Genomic DNA, 14,112 nt, shown 5'->3' on the forward strand with positions numbered 1-14,112 from the left:
GAACCTTGGTATTTTTCCCACTCTCTATCTCTGGGTGGTGAGGCCATTTGTTGCCTGTTTCTGCCCTGGCTGACATCAGCTAGCTCCACACTATGAAGCAATCTGAATAGGTTCAGTTTGATTTTTTAACCTTTTTTTAAATAATGAGTGTCGATGACCTGATTAAGTGAATTAATTTGGAGAAGTGACTGAGCAATGGAGCTGAATTAACACATAGTTGAAATGTTCAGAATATTAAAAGGATCCTCCATTTCTTTTCAATGTGAAAAACATTTAAATAATTTTCTTTGTGTTTTAAAGGGGTCCTGATGTTGAAACTTCTCTAAAGTTGATCCTGTTGATCCCTTTGGAGCAGAAGCTGGACAGTGTGGTCAATAATCTTTGTTATTCATTGTTTCAGAGTTTCCACTATCCACGGCCCACATCATTCCCATCTTCGCCAACCCTCTCTGTCCACTCTAGCCCTCGTCAAAGCATCCTTGATGATGATCGTTACAATGAGGAAGAGGAGGCTGAGAAAGATCGTATGAATATCAAACCGAGTTCCATGATGGATCTGGTCCTCGAACAGACCAAAAATTTTAAAGACATTTTAGCATCTAACAATTTCAGCACCAGTAATCACACCACACCGACTAGTCCCAGCATGCCTACCAATCCCAGCAAGCCTAGTAATCCCAGCGATGCCAACAATCTTGCCAATCCCAGCATCTCAAGCAGTCCCAGCAAGCCTACCAATCCCAGCAATCCTACCAATCCCAGCATCTCAAGCAGTCCCAGCAAGCCTGCCAATCCCAGCAAGTCTAGTAACCCCAGTGATTCCAGCAAGCCTGCCAATCCCAGCATCTCGAGTAGTCCCAGCAAGCCTAGTAATCCCAGCGCTGCCAGCAAGCCTACCAATCCCAGCATCTCAAGCAGTTCCAGCAAGCCTACCAATCCCAGTGATACTAGTTTGCCTAGCAATTACAATGAAAATTCCAGGAAATCTACTCATTAGGATAGTGCAGTGGACTCGATTCCTTTAACCTTTCACCTATCAGAAGGTAACTCAAACAGGGAGCGAGAGAAAGGATAGAAATGTTCAATAAACAGCCCTGCTCACTGGTGCAACAATGTGTCCTTTGACAGTTGATGCATATTAACCGTGCTGATGTAGAGGAAACATTATATTGGCCCAATTAATGTATGACGCGCTCTATATTGGCCACTTCATGTAGCAGCAGCTATATCTTAACCCTGTTGGTGTTGGGGGAGTTCGACATTGGCCCACTGATGTAGGGGATCTCTATTTGGGCCTGTTAGTGTTGGAGTTCTACATTTGCCTTGTCATGTAGGAGAACTCTTAAGTTGACGTTGTTGATTTGGGGGGTGGGGGTCTCCTTGGGCCTGTTGGTGTAGAGGGAGCTCTACATTGATCCTGTTGATTTAGGGGTAAATGTACACTGGCCTAAATGTGACAAATCCATTGTGAGGCTTTAACTGAGCATGATTTCAAAAACTTAACAGCAGTTATCCTTTGCCCTGTTCCTGTTGCTGTTATAATTTAATGAGATAGTAAAATACAAGAGAGAAACTACAGTGACAAACAATATACAGAAGACAAAAAATTCAATTGAACAAAAATCAACTAAATAATTTATGGAAATCTTGAGATCATATCCTTTGTGATGGTGTTTTGATCATTGCAGAATTAGCTCCCAGAGCTTGGTCAGTGTTGCTGTAAAAACTCTGTCTCTGACCACAGGTTTTCTTATTTTTGCCCTTTTGATTTTAAATTGGAAATAAGATAGGCCTGATTTTTTTGTGTTTAGTTTAGTTTTGAACGATTGTTGCATCTTGAATCAGAGCAATGTAGTCTATCCATCCAGCCATGTATCAGCAGCCTGAGTGTTGAATCCCAAAATGCACTTGAGGCTTTTCAAATATTCATACTTAGTGAGTGAGAGGAAAATCGTACTAATCCAATCCTGATCCCAGCAGGGAAAATGTCTTGCATTGCGGTTAACCAGACTCCATAAACCTTCGTCAAAGTTCTGAATTAATGGCTGCTACTTAAGTTTAAAGTGGTTTTAGTTCAAGGAAAAACCTGGGATGGATAAGAAATTGGTTGGAATAGGAAGCGGTGGATATTTGTTTGGGAGTGATGAGGTGACGGCAGTGCTGCATTAAATGCTCCATGGATCAGTAGAAGCCCAATGTATTCAGAGCAGACACCAACCCCGGAGGTGGCTCAATCTGTGGACTGGAGTTGCCAACTCGGGTTGGACATATTCCTGGAGGATTCATCATATGATCTCCTGCCTCCAACCGCCCTGCCCCCACACTGCTGGTTGGTTGCCAAACACATCCATCCTTGTGGTGCTCCGCCTTCCCACGGCCAATTGGAAAGTGAATAGACTCTTCAATATCTGATTGGATGATTCTTGACTGTCAAACAGTTTTTATAACTAAAACAAAAGTGTTCAAAGATTTTTTTTAAAAGCAAGAAAGACTTGGAATCATAGAATGGTTACAGCACAGAAGGAGGTCATTCGGCCCATTGAGCCTGTGCCGGCTCTCTGCAAGAGCACTTGGGCGAGTCCCACTCCCTTGCCCTTTCCCTGTAGCCCTGCAAATTTTTTTCCTTCAGGTACTTAGCCAATTCCCTTTTGAAAGCCACGATTGAATCTGTCTCCACCACCCTTTCAGGCAGTGCATTCCAAATCTTAACCACTTGTTGCGTAAAAAAGTTTTTCCTCTGTCGCCTTTGGTTCTTTTGCCAATCGCCTTAAATCTGTGTCCTCTGGTTCTCGACCCTTCCACCAATGGGAACAGTTTCTCTCTATCTACTCTGTCCAGACCCCTCATGATTTTGAACACCTTTATCAAATTGCCTCTCAACCTTCTCTGCTCAAATGAGAATAACCCCAGCTCCTCTAGTCTGTCTACATAACTGAAGTCCCTCATACCTGGAATAATTCTTGTAAATCTTTTCTGCACCCTCTCTAAGGCCTTCACATCCTTCCTAAAGTGCGGTGCCCAGAATTGGACACAGTATTCCAGTTGAGACCGAACCAGTGTTTTATAAAGGTTCATCATAACTTCCTTGCTTTTGTACTCTATGGCCGGAATTTTGCCGGCGTTCAGGGGGTGGGTTTGGAGGTGGGACCTCCGACAAAATCGCAAAGATTGACAGCAGGCAGGAAACCTGCTGTCAACCCGCCTCCAATCAATCTTCCCAAGTATCGGGTCCCCGATTTGCGCATGGGCCCGACACCTAGCGGTGGGAAGAGGATTATAGGCACTTAATTGCCTGCTGAAGGTTGTTAACAGGCATTTAACAGGCTCTTTTTCAATTTTGACACTTCTACTTTGGGCTTCCCGACGTCCGGACACCATGCCAGGTAAGTGTGGCATGTTGTGAGTCTGCTGTAATGTTGCTGCATTGTTGACAGCTGCAGAAGTGGTGTGAAGGATCCAATGGTGCACTGGTGAGTTTCAGAGGTAAGAAAATGTTGGGAAATTCATTTTTAATGCATTTAGACTTTTCTGTAGGTAATAAGTTTGGAATTTTATGTCTAGCCCCATCTCATTGGGGGAACCTCTCTCACTAGTGACAGATCGCTTCTGTACCTCAGCTGCAGCTGCCATCTGTTCTAGCCTAAGAAGGAGTCACTGAAGAGCCTGGGTGCAAGAGCTCACCTTTGTACAGTGATTGTCAGTGTTTGCAGCACCTCAATGCTGTCAAACACTGAGAAATCAGCTGTCAACATTTTTTTTGCGTGGTCCCTTTAAGAAAACCGGCAGATGACGCATCATCATCTGACTGGCTTCATCTTAATTGGCCAGCAAGCCCACAGGACGAGCTTAACAAGGCCAATTGACATAAAATCATGTCTGCGGGCCAGATGTAGTTGGGGGCAGTACGGGAAGCCACTTGACCCGCTCCCAAGCCGCATTGATCGAGAAAATAGCAGCCAGAGCCTCTATTTATTAAGCCCAGGATCCCATATGCTTTTTAACCGCTTTCTCAACCTGCCCTGCCACCTTCAATGATTTGTGCAGGTATACCCCCAGGTCCATCATTATCCTCCTCACTGTTCACTATATTTCCAAGTTTTGTGTCATATGCAAATTTTGAAATTGTGCCCTGTACACCAAGTCCAAGTCATTAATATATATCAAGAAAAGCAGTGGTCCTAGTACCGACCCCTGGGGAACACCACTGTGTACCTTCCTCCAGTCCGAAAAACAACCGTTCACCACTACTCTCTGTTTCCTGTCACTTAGCCAATTTTGTATCCATGCTGCCACTGTCCCTTTTATTCCATGGGCTTCAACTTTTCTGGCAAGCCTATTTTGTGGCACTTTATCAAACACCTTTTGGAAGTCCATGTACACCACATCAACCCTCTCTGTTACCTCATCAAAGAACTCAATCAAGTTCGTTAAACATGATTTGCCTTTAACAAATCCATGCTGGCTTTCCTTAATTAATCCATACTTGTCCAAGTGATTGTTAATTTTGTCCCTGATTATTGTTTCTAAAAGCTTCCCCACTACCGAGGTTAAACTGACTGGCCTGTAGTTGCTGGGTTTATTCTTGCACCCTTTTTTGAACAAGGGTTTAGCATTTGCAATTCTCCAGTCCTCTGGCACCATTCCTGTATCTAAGGAAGGTTGGAAGATTATGGCCAGTACCTCTGCAATTTCCACCTTCACTTCTCTTAACATCCTAGGATGCATCCCATCCACTCCTGGTGACTTATCTACTTTAAGTACAGCCAGCCTTTCTAGTACCTCCTCTTTATCAATTTTTATCCCATCCAGTATCTCCACTACCTCTCTTTCACTATGACTGCCAGCATCTTCTTCCTTGGTAAAGACAGATGCAAAGTATTCATTTAGTACCTCAGCCACACTCTCTGCTTCCATGCATAGGTCTCCTTTTTGGTCCCTAATTGGCCCCATCCCTCCTCTTACTACCCATTTCTCATACTCTCTCTTTGCCCCTCTTATTTTCTTTTTCACTTCCCCTCTGAACTTTCTATATTCAGCCTGATTCTCACCTTGTATTCTCAATCTGTCATACACGCTCTTTTTCTGCTTCATCTTACTCTCTATCTCTTTCATCATCCAGGGAGCTCTGAATTTGGTTGCCGTACCTTTCCCCTTTGTGGGAATGTACCTCGACTGTACCCAAACCATCTCCTCTTTAAAGGCAGCCCATTGTTGGTTACAGTTTTGCCTGCCAATCTTTGATTCCAATTTACCCGGGCCAGATCCATTCTCAACCCACTGAAATTGACCTGCCTCCAAATAATTATTTTTACTCTAGATTGCTCCTTGTCCTTTTCCATAGCTAATCTAAACCTTGTGATACTATGATTACTATTCCCTAAATGTTACCCTGCTGACACTTGCTCCACTTGACCCACCTCATTCCCCAGAACCAGATCCAGCAGATTCTTCCCCCTCTCTGCCCTTTACACTATGACTATCCCAGTCTATATTAGGATAGTTGAAGTCCCCCATTATCACTACTCTATAGTTCTTGCACCTCTCTGCAAATGTTCTCTTCCATATCCTTCCCACTAGTTGGTGGTCTGTAGAATACACCTAGTAGTGCAATGGCACCTATATTATTTCTTAACTCTAACCAAATAGATTCTGTCCTTGACCCCTCCAGGACATCCTCTCTCTCCAGCACTGTAACATTCTCTTTGACCAATACTGCCACACCACCTCCTTTCTGTTAAGTCTGTGGGTTGTATTATAAATAATCACAGACTCCACTGTTAACAAAATAAAACACGTCTTTACTATTCAGAGGCTCGGGCGATTCTGCCCTAGTTAACGTATCACAACCCTTATATACTGGTGTGGTCACTATCGGTATTACAGTATACATGAGCCAATAGATACTGCCACCCTAAAGTAGTGCTCTTAAAGGCGAACGGTTACATTCTATAGTTCCCTTAAAGGTAAACGGTTACATACACAACACTCCTCCCTTCCTAGCTTATTACTTACAGAATCCCGTTAAACATACAATCTTCAACTTTATATAAACAGTTTGCAGATATACTCTCGATGGAGTCAACGTCATATAACAGTTTACAAACATACTCTCAGTGGAATCAGTTTACAGGTTCAGTCTCTGTGGGAACAGTTCATAAATTCAGTCTCTGGTATTAATTCGTTCCAGACAGCATCCTCCATAGCCTTTTTTTTTAACAGCTTGTACTTTCGTCCTGTTGAACCAGCAGTGCGGACTTATACAACCCACTGGCTGTCTTGATAATGTCCCTGGATTTTTTTTTACAAATTTAGCACCTTTCGTAGTGTTCGGACTGAGGTAGTAGAAGTAATAATATTTTAAACAGTTATTATTTTCTGCTTCTTTTTCTTTTCTGCCTTTTTGAAACTCTCCGAGCTCTTTTCCCGGCTGCCATCTGTAGCGCCACCAACTCTCTATGTTCCTTAGACCTTAAGTGCTTCCTCAGGATTTCAGCACTTTGGGAGTTCCCATCACAATTTGGGCAGACCACATCCTCATAACATTCGGTGTCACTCAACAGGTCAAAACCCTTCTTCAAGCAATCATATTCATCCTGCTCTTCCTCGGATGTCTGCCTTTCCTTCCCTCCTGGCCTCATTTGTGCGTTCAATCCTTTCCCTTCCTTCAGGGATTTCGTTATCAGGCTATTTAATCCTTCTACTGAAGTAGCTGTTTCCCCATTCTCCTGTTCCCCTGGACGTAATTCAGCGTACTCCTCCATTTCATCCATCATTTTCTCCAATGCTTTCATCTTCTCTTCCTCTTGTACTTTGGCTTCCAGTGCTTGGAGAAGTTGCGCCTCGATGCTCTCTAGCTCATGTTCAGGGCCCATTCCCAGTTGAAACTGTTCTTCAAGTCGGTCAACCTCGGTAATTGCCGCCTCATATTTGTCTTGGGCTTCCTTCCATATTTTTATGAGTTCTGCCATGTCTTTCACCTCTACATCCTCATCTATGTATGGAACTTCTACCGATGAGTCTGTCTTGGCCCTGAGCTCCTCAAGAATTTCCTGCAGCCTTTGGACTTCTTGCTCATGTTCAACCTTTAGTTGCTCATATACTTCCAACGAAACTAGCTTTTTGGAGGTTGCTGAGTTAACCCCCTCCAGAATTGTAGTCTGGGCCTGTTCATACTGTTTTTTCAACTTCTCGCACTCTGCTTGTAAGGAGTCGTAGAGAAGAACTGGAATAAAATCCTGGCTTCCTGAAGATTCCTCTTCATTTGTTTCTTTCGCAATTTCCTGTTGGAGTTCAGCCAAGGCTGCTATGCTATCTGCCTCTCGAAGTCTCACTGCCATCAACTCTTCTTTATTCTTGCAGTCCATCTCAGCCATTTCCCGTTTACTTTCATTTAACTGAGTGAGTAGTCCCTTATTTTGGGCTGAGAGATATTGCACCTTCTCATGTAGACCCTTGCACTCCTTCTCTGCTTGACATAGCTGATTACCGCTGATTTGGTTCTGCGTTTCAAGTTCCAACATCCTTTGCTTAGCTTCTTTCAGTTTCGCCCCTATAAGCTCCTCTTGCAACATGGCCACATTATTCTCATCAGGTAAAGAAGCGTTTCTCTTTTCCATGTCCAAGATTTGTTTCTGCATCTCCTTAAGAGCACCCTGTGATTCAACTTCTCTTAACTTTGCCTGCACTAGCTCCGTCTCTAATTGCAGAACAAAATCCTCAGTGCAGCGTGATTTGCCCTTCTGCTGTATCTCTAGATCATGCAAATATTCTAACCCCTGAACATCATCAGGGAGATGTGATCGGTAATTGGTCACGATGGCTCTATGGTCGCTCTCTGCTTGAGCCAGTAGGTTCTGTTGTCTTTCCAGACTCTCCCATTCGGTGTCATAGAACTTTTTCATTGTTTTCATCTCTTGTACGAGGCGGTAACTTAATTGTTCTAATTGTTGTTGTACTTTGAAATAGCGTTGAGTTCGAGCCCGGTGTTCCTCCGTAATGCATATGTCTGTAGCTTGAACAGACTCAGAATTCTCTGTCTTTATGCACGCCATCGATTTTCCAACCTTAGTCTGTGAGTTAATGTTAACCTTGTTTTTCATACATAAGCTGGACTTATCGTCTTCCGGCTCAGAGTCTGAGCTGCTTGTCTGCACCGAGTCCTCACTCGTCATTGCTTGTCGGTAGTGCCATTCCATGTCTATTTTCTTGATCCACTCCCGTCCTAGAAGTGGTGGTCCTCCCTCAGGTAGTACGTACAAATTCATTCTTGGGTGTACTTTACCCCTATCTCTCACCTTGACTCTTATTTTCCCCATGGGGTATACGCGATGCCCCGTGTATGTCTGTAATACGAACTTGGTATTTCTTAAGGGTATGTGAGAGAATAGTCGGTGGTAGTCCTTTTGGTTGATGACTGATACAGCTGATCCCGTGTCCAGCTCCATTCGTACTTGGACTCCAGCTATTTTTAGTGTGACCCAGATCGTCTGTAGATCAGTTACTTTACCCACATTGTGGATTCTCAGACCATCCAACTCCTGGCTGTTTGGGTCTGAGTCTGAATTTTGTTCGTCTGAACTCTTTTCAGCCACCTGATGCACCTTGTTGTACTTTTCTTGTGGTGGTGGCTTCCTTTGTTTGTTGGTCTTCTTTCTGGACCTGCATACCTTCGCGATGTGACCCAGTTTGCCACATTTCCTGCACTCTTGATTCTTAAACCAGCACTGATTCTGGTCGTGCGTTGTCTTTCCACAACGGTAGCATTTGGAAATGCTTGCAGTCATTTGGTCCACCCCGAGTGCCGCCGCCTTTAGCTGCATTTCCGCCGTTCCTTTCACTGCGGCTTCGTGCGATGAAGCTATGAGGACAGCCCTGTCCAGTGTGAGGTCGTTTTCCTCCAGGAGTCGCTTCTGCGTTCCTTCTTTGGCCAAGCCGCATACGAACTTGTCCCGCAGCGCCTCTGTCAAATTCCCTCCAAACTGGCAGTATTTCGCTAGCTTACGCAGTTCGACTAAGTATCCCGCATTGCTTTCATCTTGCCTCTGGGTTCTGGCGTAAAATTTAAATCGTTCAGCCAGCATCAACGGTGTGGGGTTCAAGTGATCCTTCAGCACTGCTACGATCTCTTCGAAGGTCTGGTCCACTGGTTTAACTGGTGCTATTAGATGTTTCAAAAGCCCGTATGTTTTTGCTCCCATCGAATTTAACAAAGTTATTGCCTTGTCGTCATCCTCAATGTCGTTGGCTACGCAATATATTTCTATGCGTTCCACATACGTGGCCCAGTCTTCTATTTCAGCATTAAAGTCATTAATATTTCCTCGCTTAGGCATCTTCTCTTTTCGAGTACAGTACAAGTATTACTTTACTTATTATTAATTTTCTTCTCTCTTCTTGAGAACACCACAAGTATTGCTGTACTTATACTTATTTTCCCTCTCTTCTTGAGAACACACCAGCCTTTCTGAAAAATCTTATTACTTTCCTGAAATTCTTAATAATTTCCAAGATGGCGGTTTCCCGCTTCTTCCTTCTTCTTCAGCGGTTTCCCCGCGAAAAATGGCGGCTTTCCCGCGCTTCTCGCTCTCCCCGCCCACTTCGATGGCGGTTTTCCCGCGCTTCTCGGCGCTCTCCGCCCACTTCAATGGCGGTTATCACCCGTTCCCCGACGCTGACTTTCAGCCCGAGTGCGGCTCTTATCAGCGGATGCGATCGATGGCCCGGCTGCGCCTCGCACTTGAAAGCGGGCCCCGGCCTCTGGCTCACCCGCTCGCGCGGATCTTGCTCGCTCCCTCCCGGGCTCTGGCTTACCCGCTCGCGCGTTTCACCGCGGCTCTTATCAGGGATTGCGATCGCCCTTATCTCCCGATCGGTGGCACTGTCTTTGCAGCCAACGCTGCGGCTTACCCACGAGGTTATGGAGGCTCCAGGGTCCTAATGCCTGTCGCTTCCAGCCTGTCAGTTCCAGACTGGTGAGGATTGAAACCTCTCTTCAACGTCCTGTCTTCGGACGAAGCCGCCGTGGAACAACTGCCGCAGGGTTCGAATCCTGACTCGTCGCCAATGTTAAGTCTGTGGGTTGTATTATAAATAATCACAGACTCCACTGTTAACAAAATAAAACACGTCTTTACTATTCAGAGGCTCGGGCGATTCTGCCCTAGTTAACGTATCACAACCCTTATATACTGGTGTGGTCACTATCGGTATTACAGTATACATGAGCCAATAGATAGTGCCACCCTAAAGTAGTGCTCTTAAAGGCGAACGGTTACATTCTATAGTTCCCTTAAAGGTAAACGGTTACATACACAACACTTTCTTTCCTCTCTCTCTTTCCAGAACACCTTATATCCAGGAATATTTAATACCCAATCCTGCCACTTTTTTGAGCCAGACTTGCCTTTCACCACCTCAGGATGTCTCAAAGTGCTTTAAAGCCAATGAAGTACTTTTGAAGTGTAGTTACTGTTGTAATGTAGGAAACGCGGCAGCCAATTCACACACAGCAAGCTCCCACAAACAGCAATGTGATAATGACCAGGTAATTAATTTTTTTTAGTGATGTTGATTGAGGGATAAATAGTGGCCAAGACACCGGGGAGAACTCTCCTGCTTTTCTTTGAAATAGTGCCATGGGATCTTTTACATCTACCTGAGAGAGCAGACGGGGCCTCGGTTTAACGTCTCATCCAAAAGATGGCAGAACACAACTTTTTATTGCTCCTATGATTTTTCTCCTGGTTCGCTTGCAATAGTGCCCTGAGATCTCCGGGACAATCATAGAATCATAGAATGATACAGCACAGAAGGAGGCCATTCGGCCCATTGTGCCTGTGCTGGCTCTTTGAAAGAGCTATCGAATTAGTCCCACTCCCCCTGCTCTTTCCCCATAGCCCTGCAAATTTCCCAATTCAAGTATTTATCCAATTCCCTTTTGAAAGTTACTATTGAATCTGTTTCCACCGACCTTTCAGTCAGTGCACTCCAGATCACAACAACTCACTGCGTAAAATAAATTCTCATCTCGCCTCTGGTTCCTTTGCCAATTCCCTTAAATTGTGTTCTTTGGTTACCAACCCTTCTGCCATTGGAAACAGTTTCTCCTTATTTACTCTATCAAAACCCTTCATGATTTTGAACACCTCCATCAAATCTCCCTTTACCTTCTCTGCTCTAAGGAGAACAACCCCAGCTTCTCCAGTCTCTCTACATAACTGAAGTCTTTCATCCCAGGTAGTATTCTAGTAAATCTCTTCTGCACCCTCTCCAAGGCCTTAAAATCCTTCCTAAAGTGTGGTGCCCAAAATTGGACACAATACTCCAACTGGGGCAAGGCCGGTGTTTTATAAAGGTTTAACATAACTTCCTTTTGTACTCACTATGCCTCTATTAATAAAGCCAAGGACCCCGTATACATTTTTAACAGCCTTCTCACTTGTCCTGCCACCTTCAAAGATTTGTGTAGGTACACCCCCAGGTCTCTCTGTTCCTGCACCCCCTTTAAAATTGCACCATTTAGTTTATATTGCCTCTCCTCATTCTTCCTCCCACAATGCCCGGGGGCTACTGACACCAGTGTGACTGTTCCTGAGGGAAAATTACAAATGTACTCCATTATTTAAGAAAGGTGAGAGAGAGAAACCAGGAAATTATAGACCTGTTAGTCTAACATCTATTCTGCGGAAGTTATTGGAATCTATAATTAAGCACAGGGTGACTGAGCACTTAAGAGAAATTTGTGTTAATTAGAGAGAGCCAACATGGATTTGTAAAGGGTAGGTCATGTCTAACAAACCTATTTGAATTTTGTGAGGAAGTAGCTAAAGTTGTAGACAGGGGAATGTCTGTGGATGTAGTTTATATGGACTTCCAGAAGGCATTAGATAGGGTTCCACAGAAGAAACGGTTAAGTAAAATTAAATCTCATGGAATTGAAGACAAATTATTGACCTTTTTTTAAATAAAAAAAAAATTATTATTGACCTTTTTAGGAGATTGATTAGATGGTAGAAGACAGAGAGAAGGGATAATGGGTATGTACTCAACTTTGAAGGAAGTGACTAGTGGTGTCCCACAAGGATCTGTGTTGGGGCCTCAACTATTCACTATATTTATTAATGCCTTAGATAATAAGAAATAGGAGCAGGAGTAGGCCATTTGGCCCCTCAAGCCTGCTCTGCCATTCAATAAGATCATGGCTGATCTTCTACCTCAACTCCACTTTCCTGCACTATCCCCATAGCCCTCGATTCCCTTAATATCCAAAAATCTATCGATCTCTGTCTTGAATATACTCAACGACTCAGACTTCACAGCCCTCTGGGGTAGAGAATTCCAAAGACTCACCACCCTCTGAGTGAAGAAATTTCTCCTCATCTCAGTCCTAAATGACTGACCCTTATTCTGAGACTGTGACCCCCTGGTTCTAGACTCCCCAGCCAGGGGCAACATCCTCCCAGCATCTACCCTGTCAAGCCCTGTAAGAATTTTGTATGTTTCAACGAGATCCCCTCTCATTCTTCTAAACTCTAGAGAATATAGGCCGAGTCTACTCAATATCTCCTCGTAGGACAATCCCCCCATCCCAGGAATCAATCTGGTGAACCTTCACTGTACTCCCTCTATGCCGAGTATATCCTTCCTTAGGTAAGGAGACCAAAACTGTACACCTCTATAGCCACCTCTTTCAAAACCCTAGGATGTAGGTGTAGTGTCACCAGGGCCCTATATAATTGCAGTAAGACATCTTTTCTCTTATACTCAAATCCTCTTGTAATAAAGGCCAACATACCATTTGCTTTCCTAATTGCTTGCTGTACCTGCATGTTAACTTTCAGTGATTTGTGTACAAGGATACCCAGGTCCCTCTGAACACCAACATTTCCGAATCTCTCACCATTTAAAACGACTCTGCTTTTCTATTTTTCCTACCAAAGTGGATAACTTCACATTTCTCCATTATATTCCATTCACTTAGCTTGTCTATATCCCCTTGAAGCCTCTTTGTATCCTCCTCACAACTTACATTCCCACCCAGCTTTGTATCATCAGCAACATTGGATATATTACATTTGGTCCCCTCATCCAAAGCATTCATATAGATTGTGAATTGCTGAGGCCCAACACTGATCCTTGCAGTACCCCACTAGTTACAGCCTGCCAGCCTGAAAATGAGCTGTTTATTCCTACTCTCTGTTTTCTGTCCATTAACCAATCCTCAATCCTCAACTGTTCTAGAATCTATGGAATTTTGGGAAATGACAACCAATGCATTCACTATTTCTATAGCCACCTCTTTCAAAACCCTAGGATGTAGGCCATCAGGTCCAGGGGAAACACAATAGAGAGCCATATATCCTAGTTCGCCACTGACGCAAAGACTGGTGGCATAGTAAGTGGTGCAGACGGGAGCATAACATTACAAAGAAACATTGATTGATTAAGTGAGTGGGCAAAACTGTGGCAGATGGATTGCAATGCAGGCAAGTGTGCAAGACGTTTCCTTTTGGGACATCACAGGTTTAAGATTCTGACCCGAGAATTATAAGTGAGTAATTGACACAAACACTGATTCCGACTTAACTCAACTTTATTGAGACATCAGAGATCAAAGGGTACAACACAATGTCAAAACTAAACTTGTTGCAATACAAAGCCCGTCACCACTAACCTATGTTGCAGATTGGATATACATACGATCACCCGCGGATGGTCAGTTTGTGTTGATTGTAGGTTCTTTGGGCCGACCGACCAAGTCACACCCCTCTTCCAACTGCAGCCCTATTCTTGTATGACTGGCCAAACCACCTCCTTCTGACTGCAGTGAAAATATATTTTTTTGTCATCTTTTATTCTTCTCAGTAACCCACTCTGCTGCAAAGGGGCATTCCCTCCTTTCTCCGGTATGTGGGAGGAGTTGGTCAAGTTGGCATTCTTCCATTGTGTCCTGAGTCCACTGACTATTGTCAGCTATTAACGTCTTTTTATCCTTATCAGACTCGAGGTCACTTAAAGAATGTCTGAGAGGGTTGCAGTGTTTTCAGAGGTGATCAGTGATGCGCTATCAATTACTCATAAAAGACTGAGGCCTAGAAATTCAGTGGGGTTAGC

At 44.0% G+C, this 14,112-nt stretch overlaps 1 protein-coding gene across 1 annotated transcript in view; it reads left to right on the plus strand.

Moving 5' to 3' along the window:
* Nucleotides 1–1,093, plus strand: part of LOC147099710 (glycogen [starch] synthase, muscle-like) — a 68,434-nt gene extending 67,341 nt beyond the window's left edge. The window contains exon 16 of the mRNA XM_085969350.1: nucleotides 401–1,093. Coding sequence (XP_085825476.1) covers nucleotides 401–997 — 597 coding nt within the window. The 3' untranslated portion in view covers nucleotides 998–1,093. The remainder of the gene's footprint in view (nucleotides 1–400) is intronic.
* The last annotated feature ends 13,019 nt before the right edge of the window (nucleotides 1,094–14,112 follow it).

Source organism: Somniosus microcephalus, chromosome 28, assembly GCF_052327205.1.
Source record: "Somniosus microcephalus isolate GS21.2 chromosome 28, FLI_Smic_1.0, whole genome shotgun sequence".
Lineage (NCBI taxonomy): Eukaryota > Metazoa > Chordata > Chondrichthyes > Squaliformes > Somniosidae > Somniosus > Somniosus microcephalus.